The sequence below is a fragment of the Pseudophryne corroboree genome, chromosome 6, assembly GCF_028390025.1.
Source record: "Pseudophryne corroboree isolate aPseCor3 chromosome 6, aPseCor3.hap2, whole genome shotgun sequence".
NCBI lineage: Eukaryota > Metazoa > Chordata > Amphibia > Anura > Myobatrachidae > Pseudophryne > Pseudophryne corroboree.
This window is the reverse complement of record NC_086449.1, coordinates 514,043,015-514,060,321: the sequence shown is the minus strand read 5'-3', so window position 1 is coordinate 514,060,321 and position 17,307 is coordinate 514,043,015. Positions and strand designations below refer to the sequence as shown.

General features: G+C 39.6%; 1 protein-coding gene across 1 annotated transcript in view; it reads left to right on the top strand.

Annotated features, from left to right (window-relative positions):
* TPH2 (tryptophan hydroxylase 2) overlaps positions 1-17,307 on the top strand; it is a 430,635-nt gene that overhangs the window by 369,938 nt on the left and 43,390 nt on the right. Inside the window, exon 9 of the mRNA XM_063927454.1 lies at positions 13,794-13,889. Within this exon, the coding sequence (XP_063783524.1) occupies positions 13,794-13,889 (96 nt within the window). The remainder of the gene's footprint in view (positions 1-13,793; positions 13,890-17,307) is intronic.

Genomic DNA, 17,307 nt, shown 5'->3' with positions numbered 1-17,307 from the left:
TCATGTCATAACATAGACAGAATTAGTTGTTAACATGAAAACATTGTTCATACATGTTACTGTACTGCAAGCTATGCAATTAGACCAGGAACTCTCATATGTTAAAGCACATTACCCATTAGAGATAATGGCCCAAATGTATTAAGCTTTAACAAATGATAAAGTGGAGACGGATAAAGAGTGATAAATGACCAGCCAATCAGCTTCCTTGCTGCCATGTAACAGGATGTGTTTGAAAAAATGACAGGAGCTGATTGGCTGGTACTTTATCACTCTTTATCTGTCTCCACTTTATCACTTGTTAAGGCTTAATACATTTGGGCCTTTATCTTTTAGTACTGTAGTTTCATTTATTGGGCAAACTAAGATGAACTGTAATTCAACCTGTCAAAGTTTCTTTTCAATTCAAACTTTCCTTTTCTACACGTATTCAAGAGAATTACAATAATATACCCTACTTACACATGTCAGAAGAACGAAGCACACAAAAGCACCCCATCCTCTAGTTGTGGTCAGGTGATCCATTCTTTCCTCTATGCACTGTATTGTTACATTATTCTAAGCCAGAAGGAGGAAAGCCAACTGTGCTATTCACAAGACATCTGTTTTATTTCATTAAGGTTATAATTGTGCTTCATTTGCTGCGTCACATGCCTGTCACCAATAGATTCCCATTAATTTCCAACCTCATTACAGTAATTAAATGCTCATGAAGATAGATAAAATAGGAATAGCTTGCATCTATATAGCTATACTGCTATCATGTGTCTCCCGGGGGGGGGGGGGGGGGCAATAGCTTTAAGATACTAGTTTACCAGTTTATCTCCTAGCAACCAATGACATTTACACCTGTTTCACTTTATTAGAAACATATAATAGTTTTGAGTATCGCAGTGAATTTGCTCCAACTACAATGTTTAACTTACATCCGTATCATAATAATAAAACAGTCATTGTGTAATAGATAATCACTGGGTATGATTTACGTACATCTTCAATGATATTTCCTTGACTTTATTGCCCTAAAATTCTCCATTCCTGCAAAACTTTGATTTGTCTTTTATTCACACGAGCACCTACACTGTCCTTACTGGCATATTTATTCATAGTGGGTTAATGCAATACTTACAGTACAAGCACTGTATTCTTTATGTATCCCTTTCACAAAATACAGTATGATGTATACATTCAACACTATGGGGGAGATTCAAATGTTTTAAAAGTCGGTTGGGTGTCTGTTTTTTCCTGTCTATTAGATAGGAAAAAACAGACTCCCAACTGACTTTCAAACATTTAAATCTCTCCCTATTTGTCTTACATTCCTGTAACAGGTAAATTAGTAACCGAGTACACCAAACTATCTAACATCATTTCCATTTAAGATGTCTCTTCTAAAAATGTAAACCGTGGATTGGCTACCTCTCCCGTTTTGTGCAGCCTGCTCTTATGGAGGTTGGTTTTGCAGACATTTATTCAGTTATGCCACAGTATTAATTAAAGCCCATATGGAAGATTCACAAATTGGTCAGAAGCCCCATCTTATGGGTTATTTAGGTTTGTTGGCAAACCAAAAAAGTTAGCAATTGGGCTAAACCATGCTGCACGGCAGGTGTAAGACATACAGAGAGAGTTAGATTTGGGTGGGGTGTTTTCAAACGGATATCTAAATTACAGTGTAAAATCAAAGCAATCATTATTTACCCTGCACAGAAACAATCTAACCTACCCAAATCTAACTCTCGCTGCACATGTTACATCTGCCCCACTTGCAGTGTAACATGGCTGTGCCCAATTGCTAACTTTTTGGTTTGCCAACAATTCTGAATGACCTCCATAGTCTGGACAAAGATAGGTAAGCTTTTTTAAATGATGTGTGAGGTTTTGTTTTTATAATAGTTTTTACATTTTCTATAAACCATAAAACATGAACAATAAATATATGCTAATTTGTATTTGTGTGTTAAGGGATTCATATGGCTTTCTCATCAAATTAGAGAAGAACTTAGCATCTGACAATGAGAATCAGACTTTTCACAGTGATTTGCTAGGAATATGTAAAATAGGTAAATTATTCAGTGAAACCAGTTGCTGCAAATTGCAAAACAGGTCAATTTGCCTTGATCTTTGTTTTTTTTTTATTGTTGGTTCATTAAAGGTTCTTGGTATTTATATAGCCATTTTTGGGACACTGAAATAATAACATTGATTTGATACTATAAATGAGAAATCTGTTCAATAGGTTAATCACGTGCATGAATTGTTCTGCAGATTTCACTGTTCTCAGGCCAGTGTTCTCCTTTTTGTTCCCAGGAGCGTAAATTGTCTGCAAAGTCACACTTTCCAAACCAAATGGCCAAACCTCTGGCCAAAAGCTCTAATCACATACTATGTAATGTACTAAATAACCAGGTATTATTTCTTCATGCCTCAGCATGGCATTTGAAGTGCTAGCTATTTGTGTGTTATAGAAAAACTTCACAGCAAAGTAAAAGCTGTTGATGTGTTAAAATAATAATTTTGGTCACATATTGACAATCACTCCACAAGTATAATAAAGACATTCTGGCCAGAAAGCATTTCTTCTCTAAATACATACATTTTCCATTCCAAATAACAGTTTTTAAGTTCACTTAATGTTCGTGTCTCACTTGAGTTTGCTTGTGGCTCATCTACAGTGTCTGCAGCATGAAATATCAATAATTATACCATCCTTCAAGCAGGCTGTAATAAATCAGAGCCGTGATCTGTACCAATTAAATCGATTTATACTGATGTGCACAGGCATGCTATTAATTAACAATAATAGGGACTTCTGCCTTCAGTCTCTGCTACAATCAAACCTCTACCGTAGATGATTAAATGAGAATGGGTAAAGCTTTTATTAATGAATCCTTTTTAGAATTCTGTGGTTATGCAAATTAAATTCACATTGGAAAATATTAAAAGCCTTTGAAATATAGTATGTACTTAGGTTATACTACAAAGTATTCACTTATGTTCTAATCTGGTGGAAAAAGGCAAATCCAAGCCTTGTAATGCTAAACAATGTTTTATTATGTGAAAATTATCTATTTGCTAAAAAAAAATACATTCTTAATTGGAACAGTCAGGGAGGTCATTACATTATATTTGATAGCCAATTTTGAATAATATTTGAATATTTAATTTTTTAAAAGTTTCATTTTTACTCTTCCTTCACTTACTGTTCTACTGTTTTAACATGTTGCTGTCTATGAAGAGCTTTAGCGACTGACTAAATCTTTTTATAAGTTTGACAAAAATGTTACCTGTAGAATGAAATATGATGTTTCCTAATGCAACTTATTTGCCAGCCCTCACTGCAAGACAGGTCCACATACAGTAGCTACTAATATTTTAAGAAAGCAATACTGGAACAAATAAGACTACCCACACATTGGCCACACCACTCCTTTAATATCCCAAGCCAAGCCCCACATTTGACAACAATAGGACGGAGTCTGAGACTGAACAGAATGCGTAAAAAATGCTTTCAGTGAAAAACCACTATTATTATTAATATTAATAATACCAGTTACTTATATAGCACAGTATATTCTGTTGCGCTTTAAAATTAGAACAGTAATAGAACAAAACTGGGTAAAAACAGACAGACATGGAGGTAGGAAGGCCCTGCTCGCAAGCTTACAATCTATAGGGAAATAGGCATTGATACACAAGGATAGATGCTACCTATTGCAATATGGTCCACCAGATTACTTGGTTTGTTAATGGGTTGTATGATATGATCACCCAGCAATGTTGGCCAAGGATCAGGAGGGTGTGAGAGTAAAGAAAGAAAAAATATGTAAGGTTGTGTGTACTGCACAGAGAGGATGTATTCAGATAGGGAAGAATTGAAGGTTATGTGGGTGGGTCTGGAATTTGGTAGGCTTGTCTGAAGAGGGGAGTTTTCGGGGGAACATTTAAAGGTTTGGAGACTAGAGGTGAGTCTTATTGTGCATGGGATGGCATTACACATAGTGTGTGAAGCTCGGATAAAGTCCTGTAATTTTACGTGTGGATGAGAGATACAGATCTTGTGCAGAGCAGAGAGGTCGGGTAGGGAGATATTTTGAGATGAGTGAGGAGATCTATGTTGGTGCAGTTTGGTTAATAGCCTTGTATGTAAGTAAAAATATTTTATATTCAATGCGGTACAATACTGGTAACCAATGGAGGGACTGACAGAGCAGATCTGCAGTCGATGAACGTCTAGCGAGGAAGATTAGCCTCGCAGCTGCATTCAAAATGGATTGTAGTGGTGAAAGCCTTTGTTTGGGAAAACCAGTCAGGAGATTATTACAGTAATCAATGCAGGATGATGAGAGCATGGATTAGAGTTTTTGCTGTGTCTTGTGTAAGATATGGTCATATATTGGATATGTTTCTTAGATGTATGTAACATGATTTTGAGACAGACTGACTATGGGGACCAAAGGACAGCTCAGAGTCTAGAATGACACCTAGGCAGCGAGCTTGTGGGGTAGGGATGATTGCCGAGTTATCAACAGTGATAAAGATATCAGGTTGGTAACTACTATTGGTGGAAATATAATTAATTCTGTTTTGGAAATATTAAGTTTGAGGTGGCGAGATGTCATCCAAGATGAAATGTCAGAAAGGCATTTAGTGATACGGCCCAATACAGATGGTGACAAATCTGGGGAGGATAGGTAGATTTGAGTATCATCTGCATACAGATGATACTGAAATCCGAAAGAGCTGATTAGTTTACCAAGAGATGCGGTATAGATAGAGAAAAGCAGAGGACTTAAGACTTAGCCTTGCGATACTCCAACTGAGAGAGGTAGCGAAGAGGAGGTGGAATCAGAGAAATGAAAACTGAAGGAGCAATTAGATAAATAGCATGAGAACCAAGAAAGGGCTGTGTCCTGAAGACCTAGGGATTGTATTGTTTGTATGAGAAGAGAGTGGTCAACAGTGTCGAAAGCAGCAGAGAGATCAAGGAGGTTAAGTAGTGAGTAATGGCCTTTAGATTTAGCAGTGACCAGATCACTATTGCAGGTACAGTATATGCCAATTTGCAAAACTCACAAGACGCATGCAGGTTTTCACCCATAGTATATGTGCCCAGTTTACATCAGGCTCAAGTAAAATGTACTTTCAGCAGATTTAATTTAAAATGTTTTAATTTGAAGTACAAATTCACCATTAGATGTGAAAAAAATGACATTCAGAAGTTATAACTCTCCTCATGCATGCATAAAACAATAATTAAAAAAAACTTGCTAAAGTACCTTCACAGACTTATTATATATGATTCACCACTGTAAAAAAAAACCTTTATCAGCTTCAGTGGTGAATCTGCAATCACCCAATCAGAATTAGCTAATGCTGATGACCCCTATTATCACAGTGGCACCCGCTAATAATATGGCTTTTACAGACATACTGTATGCATCTCTATAGTAGTCTGCATTGGTTTGCAAACAAAATAGTGACAATACTTTACATTTCACATACAGTAGGCTAATAAATAGATGAAATCATATAAACTCCCCTCTTTCCCCTACATGTTAGATATGATACTGTAATTCTAAAGGAAAAACAATATATCAGAATCGACTGTATTGGCCATGTATACTTACGTATACTAGGAATTGTTTGCGGTTTACAATGCTTCACCAAATAACAACATAAAAAGAAAAGGCATAACATAACACAACACACATACACACACAACATACATTAGTATAAAACACTGTTTACAATTACATAGCAGTTCATTGCACCAGACTTGTTAGGCATAATTTAGTAAGTGGACAGCTAGCGGAAAGAAGCTTTTTTTGGTTCTGGTCAACTTGGCGAGAATGGACCTATTACGTCTGCCTGATGGAAGTGTTTCAAACAGGACGTGACCAGGGTGCAGCTTGTCTGCCACAATTTTCCCTACACGCTTCTTGACTCTGGACAGGTGGAGGTACTGAATAGAGGGTAGAACAGCTCCAAAGATCTTTTCTGCGGCCCTCACCACCCTCTATAGCCTATGTCTGTCACACTCATTGGCAGCACCATGCCAGACTGTGATTGAAGAGCATAAAACAGACTCCACAATGGCTGTATAGAAGATAATCAGCAGTTTCTGTGAAATATTGAATTTCCTAAGTTGCCTCAGAAAAAACAGCCACTTTTGCACCTTCTTGACAATGGAGCCTATATTTGGCCCCCATTTAAGGTCATGGGAAATTGTGGACCCCAGAAATTTAAAGGAATCAACCATGACACCACGCTATCTGCTATCACAAGTGGGTGCATGGCAGCAGGTTTCCTTCTAAAATCTACCATCATCTCAACTGTTTTAAGGGGATTTAGGTCGAGGTTGTTCCTGCCGCACCACTGTGACAGATGATCCACCTTGCTTCTGTAAGCAGCCTCATCTCGGTCTTTGATTAATCCAATGATGGTAGTATTGTCTGCAAATTTTATGATTTTTTCTGATTGCTCAGCCGAAATACAGTTATTGGTGTATAGAGAGAAAAGTAGGGGAGAGAGAACACATCCTTGGGGGGCCCCTTTGCTGATTGAACGCACACTAGATGAAAACTTCCCTGCTTTCACCACCGGTGTCCTTGCTGTCAAAAAATCTACAATCCAGGAGCATGTTGATGCAGGACCCCTAAGGAGAGAAGTTTGGACTGCAGGACACTGGGAACAATTGTATTTAATGCTGAGCTAAAGTCAACAAATAAAACCCTCACATAGGTGCCTGGTCGATCCAAGTGCTGTAAGATATAATGCAACCCCAGATTGACTGCATCCTCAACACTGCAGTTCGCATACCATGAAAACAGGAAAGAATACAAGTGAGTGTTAGTCACCTCTTTCATGTGGTTCACCGGTTGAGTTCTTGGGAACCGGAACAATTATTGAGCGTTTAAAGCAGGAGGTAACCTTACACATCTCCAGTGAGGAATTAAAGATCATGGTAAAAATAGGAGCAAGCTTAACAGCACAGATCTTCAGGGCAGATGGTGACACACCATCCGGATCTGTTGCTTTCCTATGTTTGACCCTATTAAACATGTCTTCCACCTCTCCTGGACCCACCCTCATTGGATGGGAGGGGGCATCTTTACCCAAGTCAGGGGTAAAATTAAAAGTGGGGGCTTCCCTCTCAAATCTGCAATAAAAGTTGTTCAGCTCATCTGCCAGTTCCTGATGCATGACAGTAGGATTTTTTTTATAACAGGTCATAACTTGCATACTTCTCGAAACTGACACAGGATCGTTAGCTGAAAGGTTGTTTATCAGCCTGTTGGAGAACTGCTTTTTCACCAGCCAAATTTCACTAATCAGGGAGTTTTTGGCCAGTTTATACCGGTCCCTATCCCCACTGCTATAGGCCTGCTCCTTGGCCCGGCGGAGCTTCCTCAGCTGAGCACTGAACCACGGCTTGTTGTTAAAAGTGCAAGATGTTTTAATTGGCACACACAAGTCCTCACAAAAACTGATGTAAGATGTCACTACATCAGCCAATTTGTCTAAATCAGAAGCAGAAGTTTAAAAAACCATCCAATCCGTGCAGTCAAAACAAGCCTGAAGCTACAGCTTAGCATCGCTTGTCCAGCTTTTAACAGACCTGACCACAGGCTTTGCCCATCTAAACTTCTGGATGTAAGTTGGAAGAAGGTGGACTAGGCAGCGTTCAGAAAGGCCTAAGGCTGCGTAAGGGATAGCCCGGTAGGCACCTTGATGGTAGTATAGCAGTGATCCAGAATGCGCCCTTCCCTAGTTGGGCATTTAACTTGCTGCTTAAACTTCGGTAGCTCCTGGCTCAAATTTGTGCCGTTGAAATCACCCAGTACAATAAGCGGTGAAACTAGATATTTAAGTTCTACGTCTGTTATCCTGGTGGTTAGTTAATCTAAGGCTTCATTCGCACTTACTTGGGGTGGAATATACACCCCCACCAGGAATATTGATGCAAATTCACAGGGGGAGTAAAACGGTTTGCAATTGATAATGAGCGTCTCCAATTGCGGGCTACATGATTTACTTAGGACCGTGACATTGGTGCACCAACCTTTGTTTATGTAGAAGCAAATACCTCCGCCTTTAGTTTTCCGGAGAGATCCTTGTCACGATCAGCCCTGTAAAGGCTAAAACCCATCAGAGACACTGAGGAGTCGGCAATTAGGTCATCCAGCCACGACTCAGTGAAGCAAAGGATAGACAATCCAGCAATGCCTAGGAGAAGCTTCTGTACTTACAGTATGTACTGTAATGTTAGATATTTAGTGATGACACTTTTTGTGTCTGTGTGCACATAGTGTATATATGTACATATATATATATGTGTGTATATATATATATATATATATGTATATATACATGTATATACTGTCTCTCTCTCTATATATATATATATATATATATATATATATATATATACTGCTCAAAAAAAAAAAGGGAACACTTAAACAACACAATGTAACTCCAAGTCAATCACACTTCTGTGAAATCAAACTGTCCACTTAGGAGGCAACACTGATTGACAATCAATTTCACATGCTGTTGTGCAAATGGAATAGACAACAGGTGGAAATTATAGGCAATTAGCAAGTCACCCCCAATAAAGGAGTTGTTCTGCAGGTGGTGACCACAGACCACTTCTCAGCTCCTATGCTTTCTGGCTGATGTTTTGGTCACTTTTGAAAGCTGGCAGTTCTTTAACTCTAATGGTAGCATGAGACGAAGTCTACAACCCACACAGTGGCTCAGGTAGTGCAGCTCATCCAGGATGGCACATCAATGTGAGCTGTGGCAAGAAGGTTTGCTGTGTCTGTCAGCGTAGTGTCCAGAGCATGGAGGCACTACCAGGAGACAGGCCAGTACATCAGGAGACGTGGAGGAGGCCGTAGGAGGGCAACAACCCTGCAGCAGGACCGCTACCTCTGCCTTTGTGCAAGGAGGAACAGGAGGAGCACTACCAGATCCCTACAAAATGACCTCCAGCAAGCCACAAATGTGCATGTGTCTACTCAAACGATCAGAAACAGATTCCATGAGGGTGGCCTGACGTCCACAGGTGGGGGTTGTGCTTACAGCCCAACACCGTGCAGGACGTTTGGCATTTGCCAGAGAACACCAAGATTGGCAAATTCGCCACTGGCGTCCTGTGTTCTTCACAGATGAAAGCAGGTTCTCACTGAGCACATGTGACAGACGTGACAGAGTCTTGAGACGCCAAGGAGAACGTTCTGCTGCCTGCAACATCCTCCAGCATGACCGGTTTGGCAATGGGTCAGTAATGGTGTGGGGTGGCATTTCTTTGGGGGGCCGCACAGCCCTCCATGTGCTCGCCAGAGGTAGCCTGACTGCCATTAGGTACCGAGATGAGATCCTCAGACCCCTTGTGAGACCATATGCTGGTGCGGTTGGCCCTGGGTTCCTCCTAATGCAAGACAATGCTAGACCTCATGTGGCTGGAGTGTGTCAGCAGTTCCTGCAAGACAAAGGCATTGATGCGCACCCGTTCCCCAGACCTGAATCCAATTGAGCACATCTGGGACATCATGTCTTGCTCCATCCACCAACGCCACGTTGCACCACAGACTGTCCAGGAGTTGGCGGATGCTTTAGTCCAGGTCTGGGAGGATATCCCTCAGGAGACCATCCGCCACCTCATCAGGAGCATGCCCAGGCATTGTAGGGAGGTCATACAGGCACGTGGAGGCCACACACACTACTGAGACTCATTTTGACTTGTTTTAAGGACATTACATCAAAGTTGGATCAGCCTGTAGTATGTTTTTCCACTTTAATTTTGAGTGTGACTCCAAATCCAGACCTCCATGGGATAATAAATTTGATTTCCATTGATAATTTTTGTGTGATTTTGTTGTCAGCACATTCAACTATGTAAAGAACAAAGTATTTAATAAGAATATTTCATTCATTCAGATCTAGGATGTGTTATTTTAGTGTTCCCTTTATTTTTTTGAGCAGTGTATAGAAATCCAAAGGTGGACTGAATGTTATCAGGCCTCTTTTAATTTCCCAGCAGTATGCCTATACGTCTGTGTGCATAAGGATCCAAAAGCAGTTCTGGGAGATTAAAAGAGGCCTGATAACATTCAGTCCACCTTTGGATTTCTATCCTTACAGACATATAGGATTGCTATGGGAAAATTAAGAGAAGCTGGATAAACTATTCATTAATAATCCCTTTGGAGAATAATATAAATTATTAGGTGGTCTCAAATAGGGAACTCCACCAAGTGTTGCCAAATTGTGGAAATTAATTTTTCAGAATTTTCAAATCTACTTTATAATTATTTTTAGTACCTTTTTTTAGTTTAATTATGGAATACATTCTTTAGGAAAGATACAGCTTTTCTAAATAAACAAAGATTGGTTATACAGAATCACCCCTGAAGAAGTCGCTATAAGATGAAACGCGTTGGATGAAAGCAGTTCATTATATCATATCTGAAAAGTTGAAACAAATCATTGTATTTTTAATGAACAATATTATCCTGTAAAAGAAATGTTTATTATCATTTCCTTTTAATGTAAATGTGAATTTGAATCATATTGTTTTATTAATAAATGTAAGTGTGTTTTAAAAAAGGGTGCTTAATTGTGCAAGGTCATCCTCTCTTTATTTTAACCCAATCCTCTCTATAATATTATTCAATCAAGAATACTTTATAATTTACTCCAAAGAAGTGCGCTCCACAGAGATACTATTGTATTTATATATATATATATATATATATATATATATATATTATAGCATATTCGTTCTTCCTGGCACTCCTAGCCTCCCTATATTCATACGACCCGGTGCCCTCCAAATAAATTATGCAAAATTGCACAGTCTTGCGGCGGCACTCAATGGGTACTGCAGAAACCAAACGTATTACTCCATAGTTTCTACGTTTCAGTTTTATTCATAAAAACCATCATCAGGAATAAAATAGTACAGAAACATTCCTACCTTAAGTAGTAATCACACACCCAGTGTACCGGTGCAACAACGCGCCACTTCTGATTAGAGCCAACGTCATCTGTAGCAGACTCACGTCCACCGCATCTGCATCTGCGCTAACCAGACAAATTGTGTATACCCATCACCATAGAAACAGTCAGAGGAATCAGCCTCACATTAGTCAAAATACGTAATTAGCAATTCTGTTGCAAACCGTTTAACTGAACAATATTAGGTACATGTAATCGCAGCATTACATAGAAATTAAATCATAAATTTGAGTTTATTGAAAACATCTATATGATAAATATTCATTTAACCCATTCGGTTGTAAAGCATTTAATACATAGATCCACCTAGTTTCTTTCTGTAGGAGAATTCTGTCACGGTCTCCTCCTCTAATATTTTCAGAAACATGGTTTATCATTTTGTATCTAAGTTGTGCTAGTGTGTGCCCAGCCTCTTTAAAATGTTTAGCAACTGGTTTATCTATGCTTTTTCTCATAAGACACTGTTGAATTGCGCTCCTATGTTGTGCCATCCTTTCCTTAAAAGTCCTAATTGATTTACCAACATATAGTTTGTCACACGCACAACATATATAATAAACTATATATCTGCTACTGCACGTTAAAAAATGCTTAATCAATATTTTCCTACCAGTAAATGGATGCAAGAAGTAATTACCTACTTCAAGATATGTGCACGTCGTGCATCCCAAACAACTATATACACTGAGTTTTTTGGAAGAAAATGTGCCTGCGGATTTTTAAGTTTAGAAATGTCAGTCAACACTACTACATCTTTAATATTTCTCCCTCTCCGGTAACAAGGCATTAATCTCTTATTCTCTAAGGAAGGTCATTTTTGATCATTTTGTACCAAGGGCCAGTATTGTTTTGCCTCTGTACTCATTTGCCTGCTACAAGTATTGTAACTATTAACCCAAACAAATGTATCTTGTTGCTCACCACTATCCTTAGCTTCTGGTATTTTAGGCATTAAAAGTGCCCGTTTCATAGCTTTTGTAAGCAGCTGACTAGAGTACCCTCTCTGTAGGAATTTATACCGCATATTTAATAGCTGTTCTTTCTCATCTCCCTCATCACTGCATATTCTATGTATGCGGAGGAATTGAGAAAATGGCAAATCATTCATTAGCGGGGTTGGGTGAAAACTAGTAGCATGAAGGAGGGTGTTGCAGTCTGTCGGCTTTGTGTAGAGTGAGGTTACCAACATTTTATTTCTTAAAGAGACAGTTACATCCAAAAAGTGAATTGATGTAGGTTGTATATCATAGGTGAATTTGATGTTTGGATCACCGAGATTAACCTCATACATAATTTCTACAAATTGTTCTTTGGATCCTGTCCATACAACAAAGACATCATCGATAAATCTAGTGTAAAAATTTATGAATTTACTGTAATTGATATTATAAAAAAATAATGTTTTTTCTACGTGAAACATGAAAGCATTGGCAAATGCCGGTGCCACAAAACTGCCCAGGGCACAACATATATATATATATATATATATAAATGTACTGTACACATGTACATAAAGAAGGGTGAAATACATATCAGATATATACTTCTCTGGCTGAGTTTGTACGATGCAGCACAAATATGCAGGTGCATACTTGAGATGGGATGCAGTTAATTTGCCGACACCAGAATCCTGACTGCTGACAATACAGACTTCCGGAATCCTGGCTCACAGGGGCTGTTCCCACTCTTGGGTGTCCACAACACCCATAGAGTGGGAATAGGACCTGTGGCAAGCACAGAGAGCAACCGAGCCCGCAAAGGGACTCTTTGCGCTCACCCACTACCGGCATACTGTTGTCGGTATACTAATGGCCGGCATCCTGACCGTCGGTAAATCATACTGAGCCCCTTGAGACACCAAATACTATTTACAATAAAAAATAAAATCTAGATTTAGACACTGTAATAATAGTAAACAATTTAATGCTGGGGAAAAAAATATAGTTTTTTAGTCCACATATTTATCAATGTATATTTGATGTTGAGGATGCTGAATTCAGAAAATTCATTGTGTAAATACTGTGCTTTACTGTGCTATTATACTATTATATTATACTATTATTTTCGACTCACCATTTGCCAGGCTGCCAGCTATTGCACATAGCATTGCAGGTGTTTTTTCTCCTACACCTTCCTATCTCTTCCTTACTGTCTGCCTCTATCATCCAAAATGGGGTTTTTCGAAAAGGGCAGGGGGTTGCTGGTTCCAGGTACTCATAGGACTAAAAAAAAAACAGTTCTGTGCATCCAAACAGTGCTGGAATGAGAAGAGAGACAGGCTTCAGGAGTCAAAGAGGGCTTGCTCCAGCTCTCACTGCACAGCTGCTAGACTGACACATTAGCTGATTATATAATAGATAAAATTATACTATATTGTATAAATTACTTTACAATACAAATGCTGAGCTATGATGTCAAGATTTATGGATTCTGGATGCATGACTTCTGTTCTGTTTTAAGTAGAATATCCTGGGTGTTGTAAGGAATACCACATCCTACACTGTAATTTCTTGTAAATACTTGAAGTCCCCCCCCCCCCCCTGTATTTTCTTAACTTACATAAAGCACTCTGTCTCTAGCCCTGTAATGTTATATTACCTGGTTCGTTCTACTTACCTTTAGCTTTATTTACAATGAGGGGTGCATCACCCCTATGTAATATCTATGTATCAGATTTATTCTGTCCTGGTAATAATAGTAGTACATTTCAAATCTATATTTTAAAAGCAGACCTTTGAACCTTTATTGTGCTTCCATTTATTTTCTAGTGCTACTTCTTTACTATTGAATTTGGTCTCTGCAAACAAGATGGACAGCTACGTGCATATGGTGCTGGGCTCCTATCTTCTATTGGGGAATTGACGGTAAGAGTGTGGAAAAGTCATGCTACAGTATTCTATTAGCACAATTTGGGCTGCATTGTCATACAGTACGTGATTCCAAGAAATGCCAAATGCAATGGGTAACAATTACTCTTCAAACATACAGTACAACAGTAGGACACAGGGGTGTATCTTCCTATTGGCCAGGATGGCACTCGCCAGGGGCGCCAGCCGAGGAGGGGCGCCATCCAGAGGTGCCACCCACGGGCAGTAGGTAGATTCACTTTTAGTGGCAGCAGCTATCCCTCCACCCCTGTGTAGTTCCTCACCAGCAGGGATGTCCAGTAATGATCACAGCATGCAGCAGCCGCTGCTGGGAGGTGTAGTTTATGTAGAGTTTCTTGTTTGTATTGTGGTGTGGTGCTGGACCCCGGTGCCAATTACAGTGGCTGCTGCTGCTGCTGCATTCATTGATCATTAATGGGCATCCCTGATGTTGAGGAACTACATGGGGGTGGGAGGATAGCTGCCACCTATAAAACTGAATCTACCTAAAAGTGTTGCCTTTAATAGTAAAATCAACAGGGGGCATATGTGTGTCTGGCACTGTGGGGGCATACGTGTATCTGGCACTGTGGGGGCATACATGTATCTGGCACTGTGGGGGCATACGTGTATCTGACACTGTGGGGGTATACATGTGTCTGGAACTGTGGGGGCAATTGAGTGTCCGGCACTGTAGGGGCATACAAGTGTCTGAAATGGAGGGGGCATATGTGTATCTGGCACTGAAGGGGCATATGTGTATGAGGCACTATACTCGGAGGCATTATGTGTATCTGGTACTGTACTACTGGGGTCATTATGTGTATCTGGCACTATACTGGGGGACATTATGTGCATCTGACACTATACTGGGGACATTATGTGTAAGTAGAACTACTGTGGGTATTGTGTGTAAGGCTGCTAATTGTGTGTGTGCATATGTCGGGGTGTGATTATATATTTCCAGTTTGATATCATAATATAAAATTGTGAGGCCACGCCCACTTTCCCAGGAGCATGCACGCCTTCCCATATATATATATATATATATATATATATATATATATATATAATGAGCACTACTGTATGGCATAATGTGTATAAGGCGTACTACTGTGTAGCATAACATGAATAATGTACATTACTGTGCTGTGTAATGTGAGTAAGAAACACTACTGTGGTGTAATTTGAATTGGGGTACTGTTGAGTGGCCACGCCCCTTTTTTGGCACACATTTCAAATATGGGGGGGCATCAGTCCTTTACTTTGCCAGGGGCACTTGGACCCCTAATTACACCCCTGGTAGGACATTCCCCGGTCTGCTAGATTACTGTACAATATGTAATATCTATGACTGGTCACAGCAGTACAGGAGCAATCTAATATAATAACTACAGTATGATATTCCTGCCAATCAAGGGTGGATTTAGGGGTTAATGTACCCCTAGGAACAACAATATTGACTACTCTTGCTATCCAATTTTATTTTTTTCATTGTTTGAACATAAGCCCTCATTTTGACGATTAATAGTTTAGCTTAATATGACTTAATAATAAAACAAGCCATGACATTTTTTTATTTTTTTATTATGTATACTTATTTACTAAGTAGGACAGCTCATGGAGCAGTCTGCCCATGTCCTACCCATTCAATCTCAACTCAAGATGGTGTACAGTACATTAGTGAGGAAATATTTTGTAGTTACTGGTAATTTTGGACTGACAGTAAGGAAACATGAGCCGATGTGCCGCCCCTAGAAATGTGCCTTATGTGCCTAATGGGAAATTTGCTACTGCTGGCAATGTAAGTATAGTTGCCTCCAAAGTCTCTGATATAGCATAAATGAATAAAAACACTAATATATAATCATTATCATCAGGTGGTATAGAATATCCTTATCGTGTTCTTAGCACAGGGATGGAGGAATGTTCTGTAGATGAGCCTTCATGTGTAAATTTCACAATTAGCTGCAGACAAAATACATATTTCAAGTATGGCTGTTTGCAGCAATTTAGCTTCACATAATCTTATAATATGCAAATTATAGTGAAATTATTCTTCCTTTTTTTTTCTTTCTTTCTTTTTTTACAAAATTCTTGAAAATTGCAGTTTCATTCTTTTTCCATCCCTTGGTTTCTGGCTCTGATCCTACTTCATACCAACCAATCAATAATGTGTGTTGGAGCAGACGCAGAGAATGCCAACACAGCAAGTTGGAGTTTAAAAAAAAAAGTGTTGTTTTTTGAAGTGATTCTTTTATTTAGAGTTTATTTTTATTGGAATTTGTTTGTTTTTTTATGTCATTTAGTAAGTCTTGGAAATTATCTGTTAGTTTCCATGTGTTAGATGTTCTGTACATGTACATTCAAAATTGCACGCAAAGTGGACACAATTGTGAGTTTGTACATAAATGCAGATTTCCAACTGTATGCAGTCAGCCGCACCTTTGCGAATGTACCTCCCTATCCATCCAATGATGAAAGAAGACATCAGCATGCATTTGTACTAGCTCTATCCTTGGTGAATGTCCTACTGAAGGGAGATGGCTGGCTGAATACACTCACCTCATCAACTAGCCCACAGCAAACTTATCCTACATGCAAACACTCTATTGCTGCCCAGTTATACCCACTCAGTCGCAAGTGTATGGTAGCTCTGTGACCAAAATGCCTTCATAATGAGAGAGGTGAATGGAAAATTTGCAGACTAGTCCAGGTTGACAGAAAGACAACAGTAACTGAAATAACCATGCAATACAATGGGTTCGGTATGATATCTCGCTTGCCGGGATGCTGGCGGTCAGATGACCGACACCAGCATCGCGACACTGGAGATCCTGACGTTGGAGGGAGTATGTTTTTTTTTTTACCTCCCTATCCCAACCCTAACCCTCCAGGGGTGGCAGCAAGGGCTAATCCCCCCTAGTGCCGAACCCTAAGACCCCCCCGGGGCCCTAACCCATCAGTGCCCCCTATACTTACTCTCGGGTTGTCGGCTGTTGGTCTTCCGCTGCCGGTCTCCCGAGAGGTGTCAAAATTCTGACGTTGGTCAAATTACCACCGGCATCTGTCTATCAGGATACTAAATGCATCCTAATACAATAGTGGTATGCAGAAGAGCATCTCGGAATGTACAGTATGCCAAACCTTGAAGTGGATGGACTACAGCAGCAGAAGAAGGTCATACCGAGTTTGACTTATCAGTAAAGAACAGGACACTTAGGCTGCAGGGGGCATAGGTTCACCAAATTTTGACAGCTGAAGATTGGAAAATTGTACACTGGTCAGCAACTCTTGCTTTCTGCTGCAACAAAATAGTAGTGTCAGAATTTGGTGAAAGCAAATGGAAGCCAAATTGTCTAGAAACAGTCCTACATGTAACAAAGCACACATTGCCTCAAACTGATTCCATAAA